The sequence below is a fragment of the Rhinolophus sinicus genome, linkage group LG01 (genome assembly GCF_036562045.2).
Source record: "Rhinolophus sinicus isolate RSC01 linkage group LG01, ASM3656204v1, whole genome shotgun sequence".
Classification (NCBI taxonomy): Eukaryota; Metazoa; Chordata; class Mammalia; order Chiroptera; family Rhinolophidae; genus Rhinolophus; species Rhinolophus sinicus.
Genome location: NC_133751.1, coordinates 57,561,464 through 57,582,734, shown reverse-complemented (window position 1 = coordinate 57,582,734; position 21,271 = coordinate 57,561,464). Strand labels below are relative to the sequence as shown.

Here is a 21,271-nt window from a genome sequence, read left to right as displayed (position 1 = left end):
GGAAATTAAAAATGTTACTCCAGTAAACACACAATTGATAAGAAAGCAAAACAGGCTTATTGCTGATATGGAGAAGATTTTAGTCATCTGGAGAGAAGATCAAACCAGCTACAACATTCCCGTAAGTCAAAGCCTAACCCAGAACAAGGCCCTAACTATCTTCAATTCTATAAAGGCTGAGAGAGGTGAGGAAACTGCAGAAGAAAAAAGTTTGAAGCTAGCAGAGGTTGGTTCATGAGGTTTAAGGAAAGAAGCTGTCTCCTTAACATCAAAATGCAAGGTGAAGCAGCAAATGCTGATGTAGATGCTGCAGCAAGCTCTCCAGAAGATCTACATAGCTAAGATAATTAATGAAGGTAGCTACATTAAACAACAGATTTTCAATGTAGACAAAACAGCCTTATACTAGAAGAAGATGTCATCAAGGACTTTCATAGTTAGGAGTCATTGCCTGGCTTCAAAGCTTCAAAGTATAGGTTGACTTTCTAGTTAGGAGCTAATGCAGCTGGTAACTTTACGTTGAAGCCAATACTCGTTTGCCATTCTGAAAATCCTATGTCTCTTAAGAATTATGCTAAATCTACTCTGCCTGGGCTCTATAAATGGAACAACAAAGCCTGGATGACAGCACGTCTGTTTACAACATTTTTACTGAATATTTTAAGCCCACTACTGCTCAGAAAAAAAGATTCCCTTTACAATCTCACTGCTAGTTGACAATACATTTGCCCATCCAAGAGCTCTGATGGAGATGTACAATGAGATTAATGTTATTTTCATGCTTGCTAACACAACATCCAATCTGCAGCCCACGGATCAAGGAGGAATATTGACTTTTAAGTCTTCTTATTTAAGAAATACATTTCATAAGGTGATAGCTGCCATCAATAGTGATTCCTCTAATGGATCTGGGCAATGTAAATTGAAAATCTTCTGCAAAGGATTCACCATTCTAGATGCCATTAAGAACGTTCATGATTAATGGGAAGAGGCCAAATGTCAACATTAACAGGAGTTTGAAAGAAATTGATTCCAACTCTCATAGATGACTTTGAGGGGTTCAAGACTTTAGTGAAGGAAGTAACCACAGATGTGGAAATAGCAAGAGAACTAGAATTAGAAGTGGAGTCTGTAGATGTGACTGAATTGCTGCAATCTCATGATAAAACTTGAATGGATGAGGAGTTGCTCCTTATGGTTGAACACAGAAAGTGGTTTCTTGAGATGGAATCTACTACTGGTGAAGACGCTGTGAAGACTATTGAAATCACAACAAAGGATTTAGAATATACATAAACTTAATTGATAAAGCAGCAATTATACTCCAATTTTAAAAGAAGTTCTGTGGGTAAAATGCTACTAAACAGCATCACATGCTACTACAGAGAAATCATTCATGAAAGGAAGAGTCAATTGATGTGGGAGACTTCACTGTTGTCTTATTTTAAGAAATTGCCACAGCCACCCCAACCTTCAGCAACCAGCAACCTGATCAGTCGGCAGCCATTCCATTGAGGCAAGACCCTCCACTGTCAAAACATTATGACTTGCTGAAGGCTCAGATGATGGTTAGCACTTTTTAGCAATCAAGTGTTTTTAAATTAAGGTATGTACATACCGTATTTCCCTGAAAATAAGACCGGGTCTTATATTAATTTTTGCTCCAAAAGACGCATTAGGGCTTATGTTCAGGGGATGTCATCTTGAAAAATCATGCTAGGGCTTATTTTCTGGTTAGGTCTTATTTTCAGGGAAACACGGCAGTTTCTTAAGAAATAATGCTACTGCACACTTAATAGACTATAGTATAGTGTAAATATAACTTTTGTATGTACTGGGAAACCAAAACATTTGTGTGATTTGCTGATGGGTTTCAAGATTTTGGCTTTTTTGAACAGCATTTCTGTCAACAATCTAGTACATGTTTTCAATAAACATATGTAAACATTTCTACTGAGTACGTATTTTGGAATGAGACTTCTAGGTTCTAAGTTATGTGTATGTCGAGCTTTAGGAGATACTGTATACTGTAAACAGTTTACCAATGTGACATACCAACTTACATTCCTATCAGTGTTATAAGATTCAGCTGTTCCACATCCTTGCCAACATTTAAAAAAATTTTTTTTTTTCATTTTAGCTATTTTCATGTGTGGGTGGTAGTACATGACATTGTGGTTTTCACTTGCATTTCCATGACTAATTGAGCACCACGGTCTCATACGTTTGTTGACTATTTGGATATCCTGTTTTGTAAAGTATCCAAGTCCTTTGCTCATTTTTCTACTGGATTTCCTGTGCGAACCTTTTTAATGTCTACTGGACGTGCAGTGATATTCCCGTTTTCATTCATGTTCTTTATACCTTCTTTCTTTTCTAGATCTGTCTTACTAACATTTTATAGTATTTTCAAAGAAAACATTTTCGTTTTGTTGATCCTCTCTACCATGTTTGTTTTCTAGTTCATTAATTTCTACCTTGAGTGTAATTGACTGGTCTTTGTCTAATTTCTCAAGATCTCACATTTTCAACATTTATTTCCTAATATTTGACTTCCAACATTCTTTCCTAATATTTTTTAAGGCTATGGATTTTTCCATCATCAAGGCTACTAGGTCCTCCAAATATATTTACTTGACAATTTCATTACCATTTAGTTTAAAACATTAATTTATGCTGTGATTTCTTCTTTGATCCATTCAGAAGTATAATGCTTAATTTCCAAATATATGGGGATTGTCTAGTGACCATTTTGTTACTGATTTCTATTTTAATTTCATAGCGGTCAGAGAATATTTGTTTTCAATCATTTGAAATTTGTGGCTTAGGATATGATTAGTTTTGGTAATTGTTTTATGAGCATTTGAAAATCAATGTTTAAATTTTGCAGATGTTGAGTGTAGTGTTCTACATCTGTCAGTTAGGTAAAGTTTTTAATTTGTGTTGTTCTATATCTTTACTAATTTTTTTGTTTTCTTATTCTATTACTTCCTGACTGATGTGTTAAGTTTGCCCACTATGATTGTGGAATATTTTTTTTCCTGTATAGTTGTAAATTTGTGCTTTATATATTTTGAAACTGTGCTATTAAATACAAACAAATGTATAAATATGTCTCCTTGATAAAGTGAAACCTTTATTTTTATGAAATGTCCCTCTTTTATATCTCTATTGATATTTCTTGCCTTAAAGTATACTTTGATAGTATTACAAACCAGCTTACTTTTGATTAATGTTTGCATGGTGTATCTTTTTTTCTATTCTCTTACTTTCAGTCTTTCCATAGGCTAATATTTAAGATGTGTCTTATGAAAGCAACATATAATTGAGGGGTTTCATAACACACCATCCCAAAATATGGCATCTTGGCATGCTGAGTATTTCAAACTGAAAGAATCTGAAAACTGGCAGGTACAGGAAGAACTCTGATCTTCCCCTGAAGTAGGTCATAAGACCCTCATGTGAGAGGTGACCTCCCTATACCTAGAGGAAAAAAGCATCTTATATCTGAAGATGGAGGAACGCTGAGAAGAATTTGAATGAATAGGCCTTACTAAATTTCCGCTAGTTAACTACTCTTAGCTCGTTTCCTATGGTCCTATTATATTTTACCATGACTTTCCACTCTTCTTTGAGCCTAGTATAAAATCACTCAGGTTTAACTGTTTTTTTTTGTGTTTTTTTTTTGGGTCTTCATTTCCTTATGAAGGTTTCCATGCCACATAAAACTTAAATAAATTTGCATGTTTTTCTCTTGTTAATCTGTCTTTTGTCAAAGAAGCCAAGCTGAGAATCTAGAAGAGTAGAAGGAAAATATTTTTTCCTCTTCTACAAAAGCAACATATAATTGTTTATTTTTTCTTCATGCATTCTGACAATCTTTGCTTTTTAATTGGACTAGTCTACCATTTAATTAATGAAATATTTGGGCTCATTAACAGCATCTTACTCTCTGTATCCTTTTTGCCCCACCGATTCTATGTTTCTATTTGCTCTTTGCAGTTTTTATTTAAATTCTATTTTTTGCCCTCTATTAGGTAAATAGTTATACATTATTTTATTCTTTGAATGGTTACTCAGAGCTGTATTGCCCAATTCAGTAGGTACTAATCACATGTGACTAAACTTAAAATTCTAATACGTTACCTTATACTTCAGTACATTAATGACGATGAGGACAATTAATATCAGAGTGCTTATTCAATCCTCAGAACAATCCTAAGAGGTGGGTATACTATTAACTTCTTCACTTTACAGATAAAGAAACTGAGATGCAGGGAAGTTAAGTAAATTATCTAATCTAATAAGTGATAGACACTGAATCTGTACTTAGAGGCTGTGCCCTATGCGTTTACACTTACATGATATTTTCCATGGTTTTGGGTTTAATAAAAATGGAGATTGGGTAAAGTTGTGCAATCTGTAATCTCTTTATGGCATTTCCAGACACATCGAGGATACAGTGTTTGCCCTAAAAAAGAGGGAATAAAAAAGAAAAAACAAGTGAACCAAGTATTTTCAATTATATTAAAGGTATATTTCTGACAGGTATAAAATCTGAATTATGATATATTTGGATACTGTTCACCTAAGCAAACTTGTCATTTGTTAGCAAATTTCAAAGGGGAAATGAAATAAAGACAATGAATAATGACTATGAATAATTAATTTTCCTTTCTCAAATATTACATTTAAAGAAAGAAACGAAAATATAGTTCCTTTACTCCTAGTTTTTATAGGCCAGTAATCTCTCAAAATGGTAACCAGTATGGGTTTCCTATCTTTTGTTATGCTGAAAAAGAGCACTAAAAAAAATCCTAAGCTACCATCTTACCATAGACATCTTTTCATAAGAGAATAAATGATTAACAAGGTAAAAAAGCCTAGAACAAAGGAGAATCTTAAAAATGGAATGAATTTAAATTTATAAAACCTCACTACCAATACACTATCCTATTTCTCATTTTTTTGGAACTAGCAAACACTTTATCACAAACTGGTGTTTGGCAATCCCAGTTCTGATTTAAGACACTTCTGACATGCTTAAATTCACTGCCAAAGGCCATTTAGGTTTTTAATGAACATGAACATGTCCATGTTAAATAAGGTAGTACTTACAATTTATGAAATGGATTTTTAAAATAACATATTTTAAATCAGTTGTCCTTCATAATGCACCTTGTAATCTAAAGGCTTGAGTCCACTTCAGTGAATAATTTCACTTTTGTAGGATATTTAAAATACAAAAATTAATATTATATAAATACTTCAAACATATAGAAAAGCAAAGAAAATAATAGACACACATGTACTGTGTTTCTCCAAAAATAAGACCTAACCGGAAAATAAGCCCTAGCATGATTTTTCAGGATGACATCCCGTGACCATAAGCCCTAATGCGTCTTTTGGAGCAAAAGTTAATATAAGACCTGGTCTTATCTTTGGGGAAACGTGGTACATACCATCTACTTTTATCAGATATTAACATTTTACCTGATTGCTTAGAAATTTTAAAAATACTTTACACCGAAACATTAACATTCTAACATGTTTGCTTTATTTTATCCCTTTCTATAGGTACGTAAAGTTTGAGAACACATGGAAGACGTACATCTTTACCACCTATTTCCTAAAAACAATGGTATCCCTTACATAACTACAGTATAATTTTAGTTATCCAACCAGCATCCTTTACTGCGAAAGAAAAAAAATTTCTTGGTCCAGGATTCAATCCAGGATCACATGCTGCATTTAGCTGTAATGTCTCTTTAGTCTCTGTCAATTTGGCAGTTTTTCAGTCTTTGTCTTTCATGATCTTGATATTTTTGAAGAGTTACAGAACAATTTTTTCAATAGAATATGTCTCAACTTGGGTTTGTCTTATATATCCCATCAGATGGCAGGTTATATATACATTTTTGGCAGGAATACCACAGAAGTTGTATCCTTCTCAGTCCATCATATCAGGAGGCATATGATATCTATTTGTCCCTCTAACTAGGGTTAATTTTGATTACTTATTTAAGGTTTTGTCTGCCAGGTTTCTCTACTGTAACATCACTATTTTCCCCTTTGTAACTGATAAGTATTTTGGGGGAGGCTACGCTGAGACTATGTAAATATCTGGTTTCTCATTAGATATTATTTTACTCATTAATTTTAGCTGATGATTCTGGCCTAAAATTATTACCATGGTTATCAAGAGAGATTTCCTCATTACATCACTCCTACCTTTGTTAGTAGACATTCAATTGTAAGGCAAAGGTTTCCCTTCAATCCATTTATTTATATATTGATTTATGCTATTATGGACTCTTGGATTCTTTATTCTCTATGTTATAATCAGTTATCGTTATCTTTTATTTTAATATTCAAATTACCCAGATGTGGTCTTTGGGGGACCCTACAGTTTGGCTTCTGTATGTTTTTTTGACATATCCTCATTATTCTTTAAGCATTTCCTTATTTTTTTGGCACAGTAAAATATTCTAGGCTCAGCTTGGACCTTCCCAATCCCAGCCCTGGAATCAGCCATTTCTTCAAGGAGTTCTGGATCTTTTTAATGGAGAGTGATTTTTATGGTAGAAGCCAAGATCTAGGTACTGTATATTCTCACTGTTTACTGAGGAGTTGTCATTTTCAGGACTTTTTGAGGATAGAGGAAGGGAACATAGATATGTATATATACACACATCTCTATTTCTACATCTATCTATATTAGGATGCATGGGTTTATATTCATCTCTCTAATTCCAATCCAATTACTAGTTCATTGTACCCTTTACCCTTTCCGTATTTCTAAAATCCCTTCTAACAGTGAAAGAAACCAGCTCTCATTATTGTCAACAGATTAATTAGCTCAACACTAGAATATACATTACTGTCAGAACTGTTAGCTGATACCACTCTGAAAAACAAACGTACTAATTAGATTTCAGTATCTGTTTACAGATCCTTTTGTCTTTAACCTGTGTTCAGGATTATTGGGATTAAGGCTCTCCTCACCTCCCTTCCCCTCTTCAATGCAGTTATGTATTTGAAATATAGTTAGATTAATTTAGTTTCTATTTGTACATGATTTTGCTTTTCCCTTACCTTTCTTTGTTGATATTTTTGAATATATGTTAACATAGTTGTTCTAAAAGTCAAAATTATATAAAAAGTTATACTTTGAGAAATGTCATAGCTCCATCTCACCTACCTTTTCCCCAATGTCCCATCCTTTTCACCCCTCGCTCTGTAGGTAACCAATCTCATTAGTTTCTGATTTATCATTTTTATATTTTATATTTGTGTGAATTGTATATTCATATCTTTTGTTTATTTCTTTATTAGATTTTTGGTCTCTATTCCCTCAATTTTTAAGAGTTCTTTATATATTGGGAATATCAACCCTTTGCTTACAAATTTTTTCTGTCTGTCATTTTTTGGACCTTGGTAACGGTGTTTTCGGAAGATGTTTTAGTCAAGTAAAAGTCTTTTTTTTAAAAAACGTGGTCAAATCTATCAATCTTTTATTACATCTGAATTTTAATTCACATTTAAAAAACGTTTGCTATGCCCAGGTTAAATTTTCTTCTGTCAGTTGTATCAGAGCCAATTTTTGTGTATGGTGTAAAGTATGGTTTTAATTAATTTTTCCCAGTTGTCCCAGAACTATTATAAAGCCCTTTTTAAAAAGCTGCAGTGATTTGAAATTGCACCTCTACGATACACTATATTTTCATATGTATTTAGGTCTTTCCTGTATTCTCTTTTCTATTCTACGGTCTATTCATATGCTAGTGTTATACTGTTTTAATTAAGAAGACTTTTATAGTATACTTTAATATCTGGTAGGGACAGAATCCTTTCTAGCTTTTCTTTTTGTATTGTTCTGGCTTCTCATATGAACTTCAATTTGACTTGTCAAGCCCCATAAAAAAGCTGGTAGGTTTTTTTGGGGGATTGGGTTCATATACAAATTAGCTTTGAACTGACAGCTTTACAATACTGTTTTAGCTAAGGACAAGGGATTTCTTTACAGTTGCTCAAATCTCATAATTCTGTCTTTCAGGAGTGTTTTATAGATTCCTCATAAAAGTCTACCTATCTCTTATTAAGTTTACTAAGTATTTTTATTCTACTTCTTATAAATGAGTGTTTTTCTATCATTATCTTCTAACTGGTTACTGTTCACGTAAATGAAGGTTATTATCTTCTAGATTTTAATTTTATATACTGCTACTTTACTCTAGTTTTTTATTTTATGTCTTTCATTTTGTAACAGCCTTTAACTTTATAATGAATTTATAATTTATTTTAGAAAAAAATTTTACAATAGAGTTTGTATGGTTTCTCGGACATATTATCTAAAAATATAATTTTACTCCTTTTTTCAATTCTTATGTTTCTTATTGATTTCTCATCTAAAGCACTAATACCTTGATTAAAATGAGTATGTGAAGTACAATGTTCAATAGTAGTGGAGATAACGGACATCCTTGCTTTGTTCCTCATCATAATGGAATTGACTTGTGTTTCTCCCTTTAAGGATTTAAAACTAAGAATATCCATCCATCCATCCATGTTAATCTCTCTACTTTTTAAAAATAACACCAATATCTATGTTTCAGTCCCCACCTCCCCCAAGCCCCCCCCCAAAAGGTATTTAATCCTATCAAAAGCTTTTTTGGCATCTATGGATATGTGATTTTACTATTTAGATCTATTAATGTGGTCAACTACATTAATGGATTTTCTAACTTTGAGCCGACCTTAAATTCCTTTAATCCCATGTGGTCATGGTATACTATTTTTATAATGTGGTATTGGATTCTGTTTACTAAAATATTTAACATTTTTGCATTAATATTTGTAAGTGATATTGGTCTATGATTTTTCCTGTCCTCATCAGGTTTAGATGATCAATATCATTATACTTGCTTTGTAAAAAGAATGCTCTTGAACAGTTTATGGAGCGTTAGGACAATCTAACCTTTGAAAATTTGGTAGAATTTCCCTGTGAAGCCATCAGAGTACGGTGCTTTTTGTGGGGTACTTCCTTCTAAAGAAATCTTCCCATCTCTAATAGGTAATTTTGGTAAATTATCCATCTCAACCAAATTTTAAAACTTATATAAAGATGTATAAAGCGGTCTTTTATGATTTCATAATATTTCAATGGTTATGCCCCCTTGTCCTTTTCTGTTTCTATTATTTGTGATTTTTCTGTTCTAAAAAAAAAAAAAAAAAATCAGGTTAGCTCGTGGTTTGTCTACTGGGTTATTTTGTTTTTTAGATTTTCTGTTTTTCTATTCTCTACATTATTAGTTTCTTTTAAAAACTTCTGTTTTTATTATAAAAAGAATATATACAAGTGACAAAAAATTTAAGTAGCTCAGAAAGACTATATAAACTTAAAGGTGTAAGTTCTCTTTTTCCTCAAAGCACCAGGAGGACTGTCTATTTTTCTTTAAAACAGTTTGATTAGAGCATAACTGACATACAATCAAGTGCACATATTTAAAGTACAGGCATTATCTCGTTTTATTGTGCTATGCTTTATTATGCTTTGCAGATAATGTATTTTTCCATCAACATTGAGGATAAACCCTCCACCAGCAAAAAGATTACAACTTGCTGAAGGCTCAGATAATGATTAAAACTTTAGCAATAAAGTATTTTAAATTAAGGTATGTACATTGATTTTTTTTTTAGATATAATGCTACTACATACAAAACAGACTACAGTATAGTGCAAACATAACTTTTATATGCACTGGGAAAACAAAAAATTCATAGATATACCACACTTTGTTTATCCATTCACCAGCTGAGGGATGTTTGGATTGTTTTCAGTTTTTGTCCATTACAAACGGAGCTGCTATGAACATTCATGTACAAGTTTTTGTATGAACACATGCTTTCTTTTCTCCTAGGTAAGTACTCAGAAGTGGGTAACATATTAGGTGTATGTCTGAACTGTTTTTCAAAGTGATTTTATCATTTTATAGTCTCACCTAGCAGTGTATAACAGTTCCAATCGCTCCATATCTGTCAAAACTTGGTAAAGGTTAAAGAAATTTAGCCATTCTAATGGATGTGTAGTGGCATCTCATTGTGGTTTCAATTTGCATTTCCCTAATGACTAATTATTATGTTGAATATCTTTTCATGTGCTTATTGGCCATTTGTAGACCTATGTTAGAGAAATGACCTTTTGAATCCTATGCCCATTTTTTAATTGGGTTATTTGTCTTTACTATTATAAGAGGTTTTTTAAATTTTATTTTTAAACATATTCTGGATACACGTCTTTTATGAGCTACATGATTTGAAAATACTTTCTCCTAGTATATGGCTTGTCTTTTTATTCTCTTAACTGTGTTTTTTCAAGAGCAGAGGTTTTAATTTTGATGAAGTCCAATCTAGCTAAACTTTCTTATTAGTTTATCATTTTTTTCTTTTATGGATTGTGTTTTTGGTATATTATCTCAGAAATCCTTGCCAAACCCAAAGTCATGAAGATGTTCTCCTATGTTTTCATCTAGAATATTTAGTTTTAAATTTGTAATTTTTGACTATTTAAATTTTTAAAAATGGTATGAGGTGGGCTAGTCAATCATTCCAGCACCATTTGTTGAAAGACTTCCCTTTCGCCCCTACATTGCCTTTTCACCTTTGTCCACTTTTTGTGGGTGCATTTAAGGATTCTCTAATATGTCCTATGGATCTCCTTGTCTGTCTTCATGTCAATTTTACATTGTCTTGATTACTGTAATTTTTATAAGTCTTAAACTGTGTTGAGTCCTTTGGTTTTGTTGTTTTTCACAGTTGTTTTGACTATTCTAGCTCCTTTGCATTTCTGTGTGAACTTTAGCATGTCAATTTCTACAAAAAAGTCTGTTGGGATTTTGATTGGGGTTGCACTGAGCCTAAAGCTCAATTTGGAGAGAACTGACATTTAAACAATATTGTCTTCAATCCATGAACATGGTATATCACTCCATCTCTTTAGGTCTTTAATTCTCTCAGCAATGCTTTGCAATTTTTAGTACATTGGTCATCAAATCTTTTGTCAGATTTATCTCTAAGTATTTAATATATTTTGATGCCACTGTAAATAATGTTTTTAAAATTTCAATTTATGATTGGTCTAGTATACAGAAATACAACTAATTTTTGTATAATGTTTGACACTGTAGCCTTCAACCTTGCTAAACTTATTAGCTCTAGTAGCTTTTTTTGGCAGATTCTATCAGATTTAATATAGACTATTATGTCATTTGCAAGTGAAAACAATTTTACTTCTTCCTTTACAATCTGGATGACTTTTCTTTCTCTTCTTTATTACACTGGCTATGATCTCTAGTATAATACTGAAAATTAGTGTTGAAAGTGGATATCCTTGACATTTTTTTTTTTTTAAGATTTTTTTTTTTTTTTTTTTTTTGGGGAAGGGGAACAGGACTTTATTGGGGAACAGTGTGTACTTCCAGGCCTTTTTTTTCAAGTCAAGTTGTTGTCCTTTCAATCTTAGTTGTGGAGGGTTCTGTTCAGCTTCAAGTTGTTGTTCTTTCAGTCTTAGTTGTGGGGGACGCAGCTCAGCTCCAGGTCTAGTTGCTGTTGCTAGTTGCAGGGGGCACAGCCCACCATCCCTTGCGGGACTCGAGGAATTGAACTGGCAACCTTGTGGGTGAGAGACCACTGGCCCATGTGGGAATCGAACCGGCAGACTTCGGAGTTAGGAGCATGGAGCTCTAACCGCCTGAGCCACCGGGCCGGCCCTCCTTGACATATTTTTGATCTTCAGGGGAAAGTACTACATTTTTGAATCATTAAGTATAATGACAGCTGTAGGTTTTTTTGGAATGCTATCAGTTTGAGAAAGTCCTATTCCTAGTTTGTGGCGAGTTTTAATCAAGCATGGATGTTGATTTTGTCAAATGCTTTTCCTGAACTGTGGAGGTGATCACACGGTTTTCCTTTTTTAGTTTAATATGGTGAGTTACATTGACTGATTTTCTAATATTTAAATTTACCTTGCATTCATTGGATAAACCCTACTTGGTCATGACATATTATATATTTTTACATATTGTTAGATACAATTTGCTAAACTACCATTTAGAATTTCTGTATTTCTGTATCTATGTTCATGAAGGATATTAGTTTGTAGTTTTTTGTAATGTGTTGTCAGGTTTTGAAATCTAGGTATTTTACTCTCAGCATGAGTTAGTTGGGAAGTATTCCCTCCTTTTTAATTTTATGGTAGAAAATGGGTATTATTTCTTCCTTACTATTTGGTAGAATTTATTGGTGAAGCCATCTAGGCCTAGAGTTTTCTTTGTGGGAAGGTTTTTAAATACACATCAATTTCTTTAATAGATACAGGATTATTCAAATTATCTATTTCTATTTGAGTGAGCCTAAATACTTTATTTTTTCCTAGGAATTTATCCATTTCATCTAAATTGTTTACTTAGTGGTAAAAAGATTTTCCTAATATCCTGGTTTTTCTTCTAATATTTGTAGATTCTGTCACCTCTCTCATTCCTGATATTGCTAATTTGTGTCTTCTCTTTTTTCTGATCTGTCTGGTTAAAGGTTTATCAGTGACTTTTATCTCCTCAAAGAACCAGTTTTTGTAATTTCATTTTGAATTTTTCTCTTTTATGTAAGAGTTAACAGGTGGTTTTAAAATTTCCAGTTGTTAAGGACTTTGTTTTTGATTTTCTAATAATGTATAGCTTTATTGCATTGTGATCAGAGTATTATTTGTAATATTTGTACTTTGTGGAACTTGCTGATACTTTTTTTGCCACAGGTTTGCACAAGAAGTAGCTTGTTGTGATTTGTTGTTTACTTTTCTATTTACAAGTAATTTGAAGTTTGGATATTATCTGTCTCTCAGTTAGGCTGAGGGTACGGTTTTTTATATTTTTAATATATTTAAAAGAAATACATCACAAATAAAGCTAGCACTACAATTTCCTTCCCTCTCCTCCCAAAGGAAAACCACTGGATATTGGCTATATATACTCCTAAAGTAGATGTATCATTCTCATGCATATTTTTATGTTTACTGAATGTGTAGCCATAAAATATATAGTCTGTTTTATGTTATTTAAAGTTTATATAAATAGTATACTATATATACCTTTTACAACTTCATTCATTCATTATAATTTTGAGACTCATGTGGATACACCTAACTAGTAGATATATTGGTTGATTCATTCTAGCTGCTATATCCCTCTGAATGAATAAATAAGTTAATTATCCATTTCCCTTTGTTGATTCCAATTTTTCACTATTATAAAATGCTACTATGAACATCCTTATAATACAGGATCCTCATAAGTGAATCTCTACTTAGAAACCAAAAAGTAGAATTTCTAAGTCATAGGATATGTGCATTTAGTAGTTATTGCCAAACTATTCTCAGAAGTTCTAATAATTTATATTCCCATTAACAACATCTAAGTTTTCCTTTTTCCCAAATTCTTGCCATCAGACATCTCCATTTCTTCAATTTTTAAAACGAATCAGAATTAACCAAACTTCTCATAGAAAGAGTAGCATTTACAGATGGAAAACTGAGATGCTGAAATACTGCTTTATGTTTTGTAGGTATTTTATGAGTAAGTCTTAAACTACTAGTTTTGAAGGTATAAAATAACTCACTCATGTTTATTTTCTAGACCCAAGGAGTGATTTAAGCATAGCAGCATGGCTGGACACACTATTTTGGCTTCACCATAAAACTGCTTTAACCAATGTCAATATATCATCATACGACTCTGAAGGATGCTTTTAGATACTCTGTTGCTGTTACAGTATTGCTGGGTATTTTTAATATTGTCACTTATTAAACAATTATTCAGGAGAAATTTCTGTCTAGTCTCCGTACCAGCAGTAATTACACTTATCTTGAAGATCTGGTTCATTTTTATTGATGGACATTGCTGATCTTAGCTCCTTAATTATGCTAGGTGTTGGAAACACAAGGTCTACCTCTAGCAAATGTACAGGACCTTGAAATAACCTCCCTTCTTAGAGAGAGTCATGTTATCATTTCTATTTTCATTTTGCCAATCTTCTTTGTCTTGTATATATTTTCCTAAGTCTTGAAAATTAAATTAGTTGAATGAATTCATAACATTAATTAATGGTGCCACATCTCTATTAAAAAAAAATGAATTAAAAGTTTCTATCCCCATCATTCTTTCATACTGTCAACGGCGTATCTAATTAGAAACTATATTCTGGGGTTACTTTGATGCTTACCTTTTCTGCTACTTCTCGCACAGACTGAACACTTGTTCCATACAGATGGTTGTTATATTGGCCAGCTTCAATGAATTTATGCTCCTGGATATCTTTTTCCATCTGTTCTCTTGAAGTCACAAAATGATAATCTCTTCCATCTACCTCATAATCCCTTTTTGGTCTAGTTGTATCTTTAATAGAAAAGAACTTGAGGAAGTGTTTAGTATTAACACAACAAAACCATTTTCCACTTAAACAACTGTTTTATAAAGTTCAACACAACAGAGATTAATTTAAATTTGAAAAGAGACAACAATATGGAAGATGTAGGAATAACTGATAAAATATCTAAGTATAAACATTAAAAAATGGTAATGTTTACTTTTACCACACACAGTGATAAACTGTTAAAAGCAATAATTGAGAATTTTTATGTGGGTTACTCACGAGGAACACACGATCCAAATTTGTCAGGAAATTCTGAGATCAAGTCATCATTTATCCTGTCTTTCATAGGTCCCAATATAATCACTGGTCGAGTATAATTAACTATAAAGATAAACTGCATGTTAAAGGGAATGAACACTAAACAAACATCAATGTATTTTGTTTCACAAGAGAACAAAAGTATTCTTAACTGTTACAAAGAATTTGTCTCTCTCCATTAATGATGCCTAACTTGATAGTTTATAAACCTTCACTAAGATCTTAAATCAAAGTCGACCTCCTGTTGGAAGTAATAGACTTTGATAATTCAACCAAGTTAAATTCAGCATTTTAGCAGACAGTGTTTCTGTACATTGCTAACATCATATCATTATGAATGAGAAAACACAGTACTGTGTTTTACTGATCATTTCTGAAGTACAAACTATGAGGAAACAGCTCAAAGGGCAAAAAGAAACTGGGTATTAAGAAGTGATATAATCACAAGACTGATCTAGAAAGATAATCTAATAGAAGTGTATACATTGGCTTGTAAGGGATCATGATGGAAGAAAGGAAATTGGTAGTGAGAGTAGGAATTAACATTATGGTAGGTGAGATGAAAAGAAGGTGATAAATAAGGGAGATATGACAGAAGAATAACTAGGGCCTAGAAACTGATTGGACAAGACAGATAAGGAACAGAGAAAAATCAAAGTGATTCCAAGATTTTGAACAAGGGTCATCGGAAGGATAATGACACTATTATGAACACTGGAAAGAAGTTGCCTTGGAAATAAAATGCCAATTCAAATTGACTAGATTGTAATATACTGTGGGCTAAACCATGTTTCATAAAATACAATAGTAAATATCTACATTTATATATAATTAAATAACACAGTAAAACTATAACTTTTTTTGAGGTATGAGTTAGACCTATTTCCCAAATTAAGAAATACTTTTTACTGGGCCGGCCCGGTGGCTCAGATGGTTGGACTGCTGTACTCCTCACGCCAAAGTGGCTGGTTTGATTCCCACATGGGCCAGTGAGCTGCGCCCTCTACAGCTAAGACTGTGAACAATGGCTCTCTCTGGAGCTGGGCAGCTGTGAGCAGCCGGGGGTCGGCATAAGCTACATTAAGCTACGGTGGGCTGCCACCGGCTGCTGTGTGCTGCCATGAGCGGCCGGTGGCTGGCGTGAGTGGCCGGCAGTTGGTGTGAGCGGCCATGGGCTGCTGTGTGCTGCCGTGAACGGCCGGCAGCCAGCGAGAGCTGCCGCTGTGAGCAGCCAACTGATGACCGGTGACCGACTGACTCGTGGGATGGGGGGTGTGTGTGTGGGGGGTGGGCGCAAGGCTCATAATACCTGCTTAGGCCAGGGAGCTGTGCCCTACACAACCAGACCGAGAAACAATGGCTTGAACTGGAGTAGGGGTAGGGGGAGGCGGAAGAAGAGGGAAAAAAAAAAAATGTTTTTCTAGAAGATTGTAAAACATCAACAGTCTTTACAAACCTTCTTGTTGATTCACTGGTTCATAAGACAAGACATATTCTTCTTGACCACCTATTATAAAGTAAAATACAGATAAGAAAATCTATAAAGGCAACTAATGCTAATTAATTCTTTAATACATAATATATAAATTACTAGGGATTCCTGAAAAAATAAGCAAAGATGTAGAAAAAGGTACTTTATAAATTATTTCTGGCAGGCTTTAGTAAAAAAAACGTGGCAAATTACAAAGTCATAAAGGTAAGTTTGATAAATGTAAAAACAAAATATAAATGTGTTATTTATTTAATAACTACTTTTCTGTTATTCTGTGCTTTACAGATTATCATTAGATCTATTTAAAACCTTCATTTGTGATATCAGGTATGTGCCATTAATTCTTTATTTAGAATCTAAGAACTATTAAAACTTTTAAAGATTAATACTTTAATAAATAGTTCTACATATGTGCATGTTAGGTAATTTACTGCTATTAAGAATATGCTTTTTTTTGGTAACGGCCAGTTATAATACTTAACAGAATACATACATATTTTTATAATTACAACCACCTTACAATCAAAAAATTTTAATGCAAAGGTAAAACTACTGTCTGTTTCACTGATGAAAAACTCACTTATTCTAATAATTCATTTATTCAATTATAAAAACATTTAAAGTTAAAAACAGCTTTAGATAAAACTAAATCCTTTCCTTCCAATAAAATGAATCACATAGATAGTAAAGGAGATAAAATATATTTTGTTTTGATCTTAAAAGCATTTTAGAAGTAAATCCTTTAAGACTAAAGGTTTAGAGCTTAAATTAAGCATATCCTAAATAAAAAAGTTTACAAATTATATCTCGACTCAATAAAAAGAATTAAAAAGAGTTAATTTCAGGAGTTCTTAACACACACACACACACACACACACACACAAAATGTGTAGAAAACAAACAGAAAGGACTGTTAATTCAAGTGGTTCAATGAAAGCAATCAATATTGGATAATGTATTTTAAGATTTTCTCCTTGATTAGCAAGATTCTATAACAACGTTTTCACTAAATTTGCCATTGGTTTATATTATATGAATGCAGCTATAGAACTTTTAAATTCATATATTGGCATATTCTTTCCTGCTTTAAAAGTATATTTCATTGTTTCCAAATTTACCATAATATATAAAATATACATTTATAAGCTGCTTTTTAAAGTACTGTATGTTAAACATGGTTTATATATTAGCAAAAACATGCAATTTGAATATTCCACACCTAATAATTCATGCAAATGATGAGACAGTATATACTTTCATTACCTCTTTTTAGCTTAGAAATCTTCTCAACTACTCTATTATGGTGAGCTCTGATTATAAGTTAATAAAATGCTAAAATATAAGAAATCACATTCCCACACCAAAAAAAAAAAATTAAGTAACTACTGTGCAGAAAAAATAACCAACCAAATCAATGAGGGTTAAAAGTATATAATGTCAACATGAGAAATAGTAGAGACTGATATTAACAGGATGGACCTTTTGAATAGCCATACTCATCTGTAATCAAGATTACTTTCATATTAGACAGCAGTAAAAAAAAGTCAGAAAAGCAATTTTAATTTTTAAGGTGCTAAAACTATAATATTCATGTACTCTCCCCTCCTCCCATGCCCAAATCTGTCAAAAAACTCCACATGCTCATATAGTTCACTTAATAGTATACAGTTGACCCTTGAACAACTTAGGGGTTAGGAGTGCTGAGCGCCGCACAGTTGAATACCTGCACATAACTTTTGACTCCCCCAAAACTTAACTACTAATAGCCTACTGCTGATAACATAAAACAGTGAATTAACACATATTTTGTATGTTACATATATTATATACTGTATTCTTACAGTAAAGTAAGCTAGGGAAAAGAAAATATTATTAAGAAAATCATAAGGAATATACATTTATAGTATTTATTGAAAACCCCCTGCGTGTAAGTGAACCTGCACAGTTCAATTCCATGTTGTTCAAAGGTCAATTATAATACCAAGAATGTAACACATGACACCAAAAAGGAAATCAGTATTACAGTTTGAGCAACTGTTGAAAATTTTTCCTTCATCATTTCTTACATTCACCAAAGTCTGGTGATAAACAATAACTTGACCCAGATCAGAACTGGTGGCACAGAATAAAAAAGGAAATAAAGCCAATTATAATTTAGTATTACTGAAAAATATTTTAATGTTCATGTTAAAATAGAATTACTAAAGAAAACGGCAAAATACAAGTTCACACTTATTTAACTAGATATGTGTATATCTTTAAAATAAGTAAATATATACTGTGTTCACGAATAGAACTGCTTGTAAAAAGAATTTTAGTATTTTATTAAAATTTTGGAAATTAACTTCTGTATATACAATATGATTTTATTTTTCAAGTTCAGAGTTTTACTTGGCTTGTCCTGATTTTAAAATATTAAGCATCTAATTTTCCGTTTTAGAACACATCACTAAGAGAAAAATCCCCCCAAAGAATATATGTTACTCGAGATTACAACAGAACAAGTAACTTAAAACACTTACGGTAACTACTTTCACTATCGCTGGCATTGGAAGTTACATGCTCTGAAATTGCAGGACGATGGAAAAAAATAAAGAAAACACAGTGTGATGAGTTTTTAAATAGCATATGATCAAAATAAACATAAGGTGACATTACAAAATGCTGAGATATAAACCACACATACCCAACAAATTTTAAAAAAGCATTATTGATATTCTTTGAAAAGTTAAATTTTTTTCAAATAAATAAATATGTATTAGCAAGGAAAAACCCCGTAATTAAGAACAATGCCTCATTTTTGTACAATACTGTTTATGAACAAAATCTATTATTACAAATAACAAGCAGAATATGACAAAGAGGGCAAAGTGATCCTAAATTAGTCCAATTGTACACATAAAACCCCCAGAGAGGAAAATGTAGTTGGCACCATTTCGTTTAGTTTATGAAACAGTAATGACTAAGAAGACACATTATATTTGAGCAAACCTGCCCATTTTAATAAAGGGATATCTTGAAAAATAAATGATCTTGCTTTTAGTTCAGTTTTTCTTGTTCCTGAAAAGAAATGAAAATCCATGTTCCTGAGATCATACAGATAAAGTATTTTAGATGGCATAGATTCAGATGCCTCAATAAAAGTAAAATAGAAGGGAATTCTAGAAGGTGGAATTGTAATTTGAAATAGACTGGTATTTCTGAGAAACTCTGCTTTGATAAAATTGACAATGGCTGCTTTGCAAGACAAAAGCAAATACACCCAGTTGCAAATTAATTGCCTGGCCCCTCCTTGAAAGTGACCCCATTTCATAACTTGTTCAGTAAACACCATGCCCTCTTCTCATGTAAATGTAATCTCAGGTGTTCTCTCAATAAATGTCTCTCTTGAATTTAAAAAAATGTAATTTTATTTATAAAAATTAAAAAACGCAAGTTCCCCAGGGAGGAAAATCTGAATTTCTTATGTCAGGCAAAGGAAAAAAAGGTTTTAAAGGATAAGGAAAAAGTTTCAGGAGAAATTATCTGCTGTACCATACCATCCACAGTCTCTTAAAATCAATAGCATTCAAAGAGAATGAATAATTAGCTCATTATCTTTTAAAATGGCATGGTTTTGTCTTTTTATAAAAGTAAATAAATCTTCACGTTTGTTAAAAAAAAAAAATCAATAGCACTACTGAAAACTTCGGAGAATGGTAAAACTTAAGAAATCAAATAAAGTAACAGTTTTTGAATTGTTATAGTAAAAAGTAAGCATGTTATTCTAAACTGCAAAGACAAGATACAACTTTCTTAATCATGATTATGTATATATTAAATCAAAAATATTAAAAATTATAATATATGACAAGCACATGTAAAATGGTGGTTTTTAAAAAGTTTATATTTAAAAAATTCTCCTGTATTACCTCATTAACCTCAAGAATCACTCTAAATTCTTATATAATATTCTATTGGACTGCTAAGTCACAGTTCACTTTACTACTTATTATTTAGACATTTTAGTTTGCTTTAAATTGTTTTCCACAAACATCAACAAATTATTAAGAATGTCTCTATTTATATAGTTTTTCACCTTTTGCCCTATTTCCTTAAAATCGGTTCCAGAAATAGGAGTGTCCAAAAAAAGTTCTTAAATTTATATTAGGATTGATACTACACTCTGAAATCTTTAATACGTAAAAGAAAGAAACATTAATTATTGCAATGGAGTGAAAAAAGGGGGAGAGTAAGTGGGAATATAGAATAAATATTAATATTAACCATGAGATGACAATAATAATAGAAGCTGGGTAAAATAATACTTGTGGAGTTTATTTTACTATTCTTCTACTACTGAATATGTCTAACATGTTATATAATAAAAACTGAAAGTTACTGTCTCTTCTCTATCTTTTCTGGGGATTTTTCCTACTCATCTTTGAGTTCTCTAAGATTACCAATTGCTATTACATAATCAAATTCTTCAAGTTCTTTCAAGTATCCTTTATGTAACTCTTCTACAATAAAATCTTGCTACTTAAAGTATGGCCCTTGGAAAAGCATCATCATCATTGCTTGGGAGCCTGTAAGAAAGGTAACATGCTTTTTTTCCTGATAAAACGAATCTTTTTCAAGGCATTTCATTAAAGATGTTCAAATATCTAATAAACACATATAAAAATGTTCAAGTTTTTACTTATCAGGGAAATGCAAATTAAAACCACAACAGATATCTCTACCACCCACCAGAATAGCTAAAATGAAAATACAAAACCAAAACAGATATGCTAAGCATAGAGAAGGGTATGTAGCAATTGGAACTCATACTACTGGGGGTGGGTGTGGGTGGGTAAATCGGTACAGGCACTTTGGAAAACTATTTGGCATTACCTACTAAAGCTGAATATATATATCCCAGAAATTCCTTTCCTAGGTATTTCCCAACAGAAAGATACATATCTGCTCATCAAAAGACATGTACAAGAATGCTCAAAGCAACAATATTCAAAACAGCCCTAAGTATATGTTTATTTACAAATCTGAGACTGTATGTGT

At 32.2% G+C, this 21,271-nt stretch overlaps 1 protein-coding gene across 23 annotated transcripts in view; it reads right to left on the bottom strand.

The window, feature by feature from the left end:
* DLG1 (discs large MAGUK scaffold protein 1) overlaps positions 1 to 21,271 on the bottom strand; it is a 241,560-nt gene that overhangs the window by 10,607 nt on the left and 209,682 nt on the right. For 12 of the 23 annotated variants that reach the window (XM_019723532.2, XM_019723554.2, XM_019723573.2 and 9 more), the window contains 6 exons: positions 18,754 to 18,795; positions 17,711 to 17,746; positions 16,196 to 16,246; positions 14,701 to 14,802; positions 14,272 to 14,444; positions 4,362 to 4,471 (listed from right to left, as the gene is read on the bottom strand). In XM_019723532.2, the coding sequence (XP_019579091.2) occupies positions 4,362 to 4,471; positions 14,272 to 14,444; positions 14,701 to 14,802; positions 16,196 to 16,246; positions 17,711 to 17,746; positions 18,754 to 18,795 (514 nt within the window). The remainder of the gene's footprint in view (positions 1 to 4,361; positions 4,472 to 14,271; positions 14,445 to 14,700; positions 14,803 to 16,195; positions 16,247 to 17,710; positions 17,747 to 18,753; positions 18,796 to 21,271) is intronic. The other 11 variants (XM_019723561.2, XM_019723567.2, XM_019723587.2 and 8 more) reach the window with 3 other exon arrangements.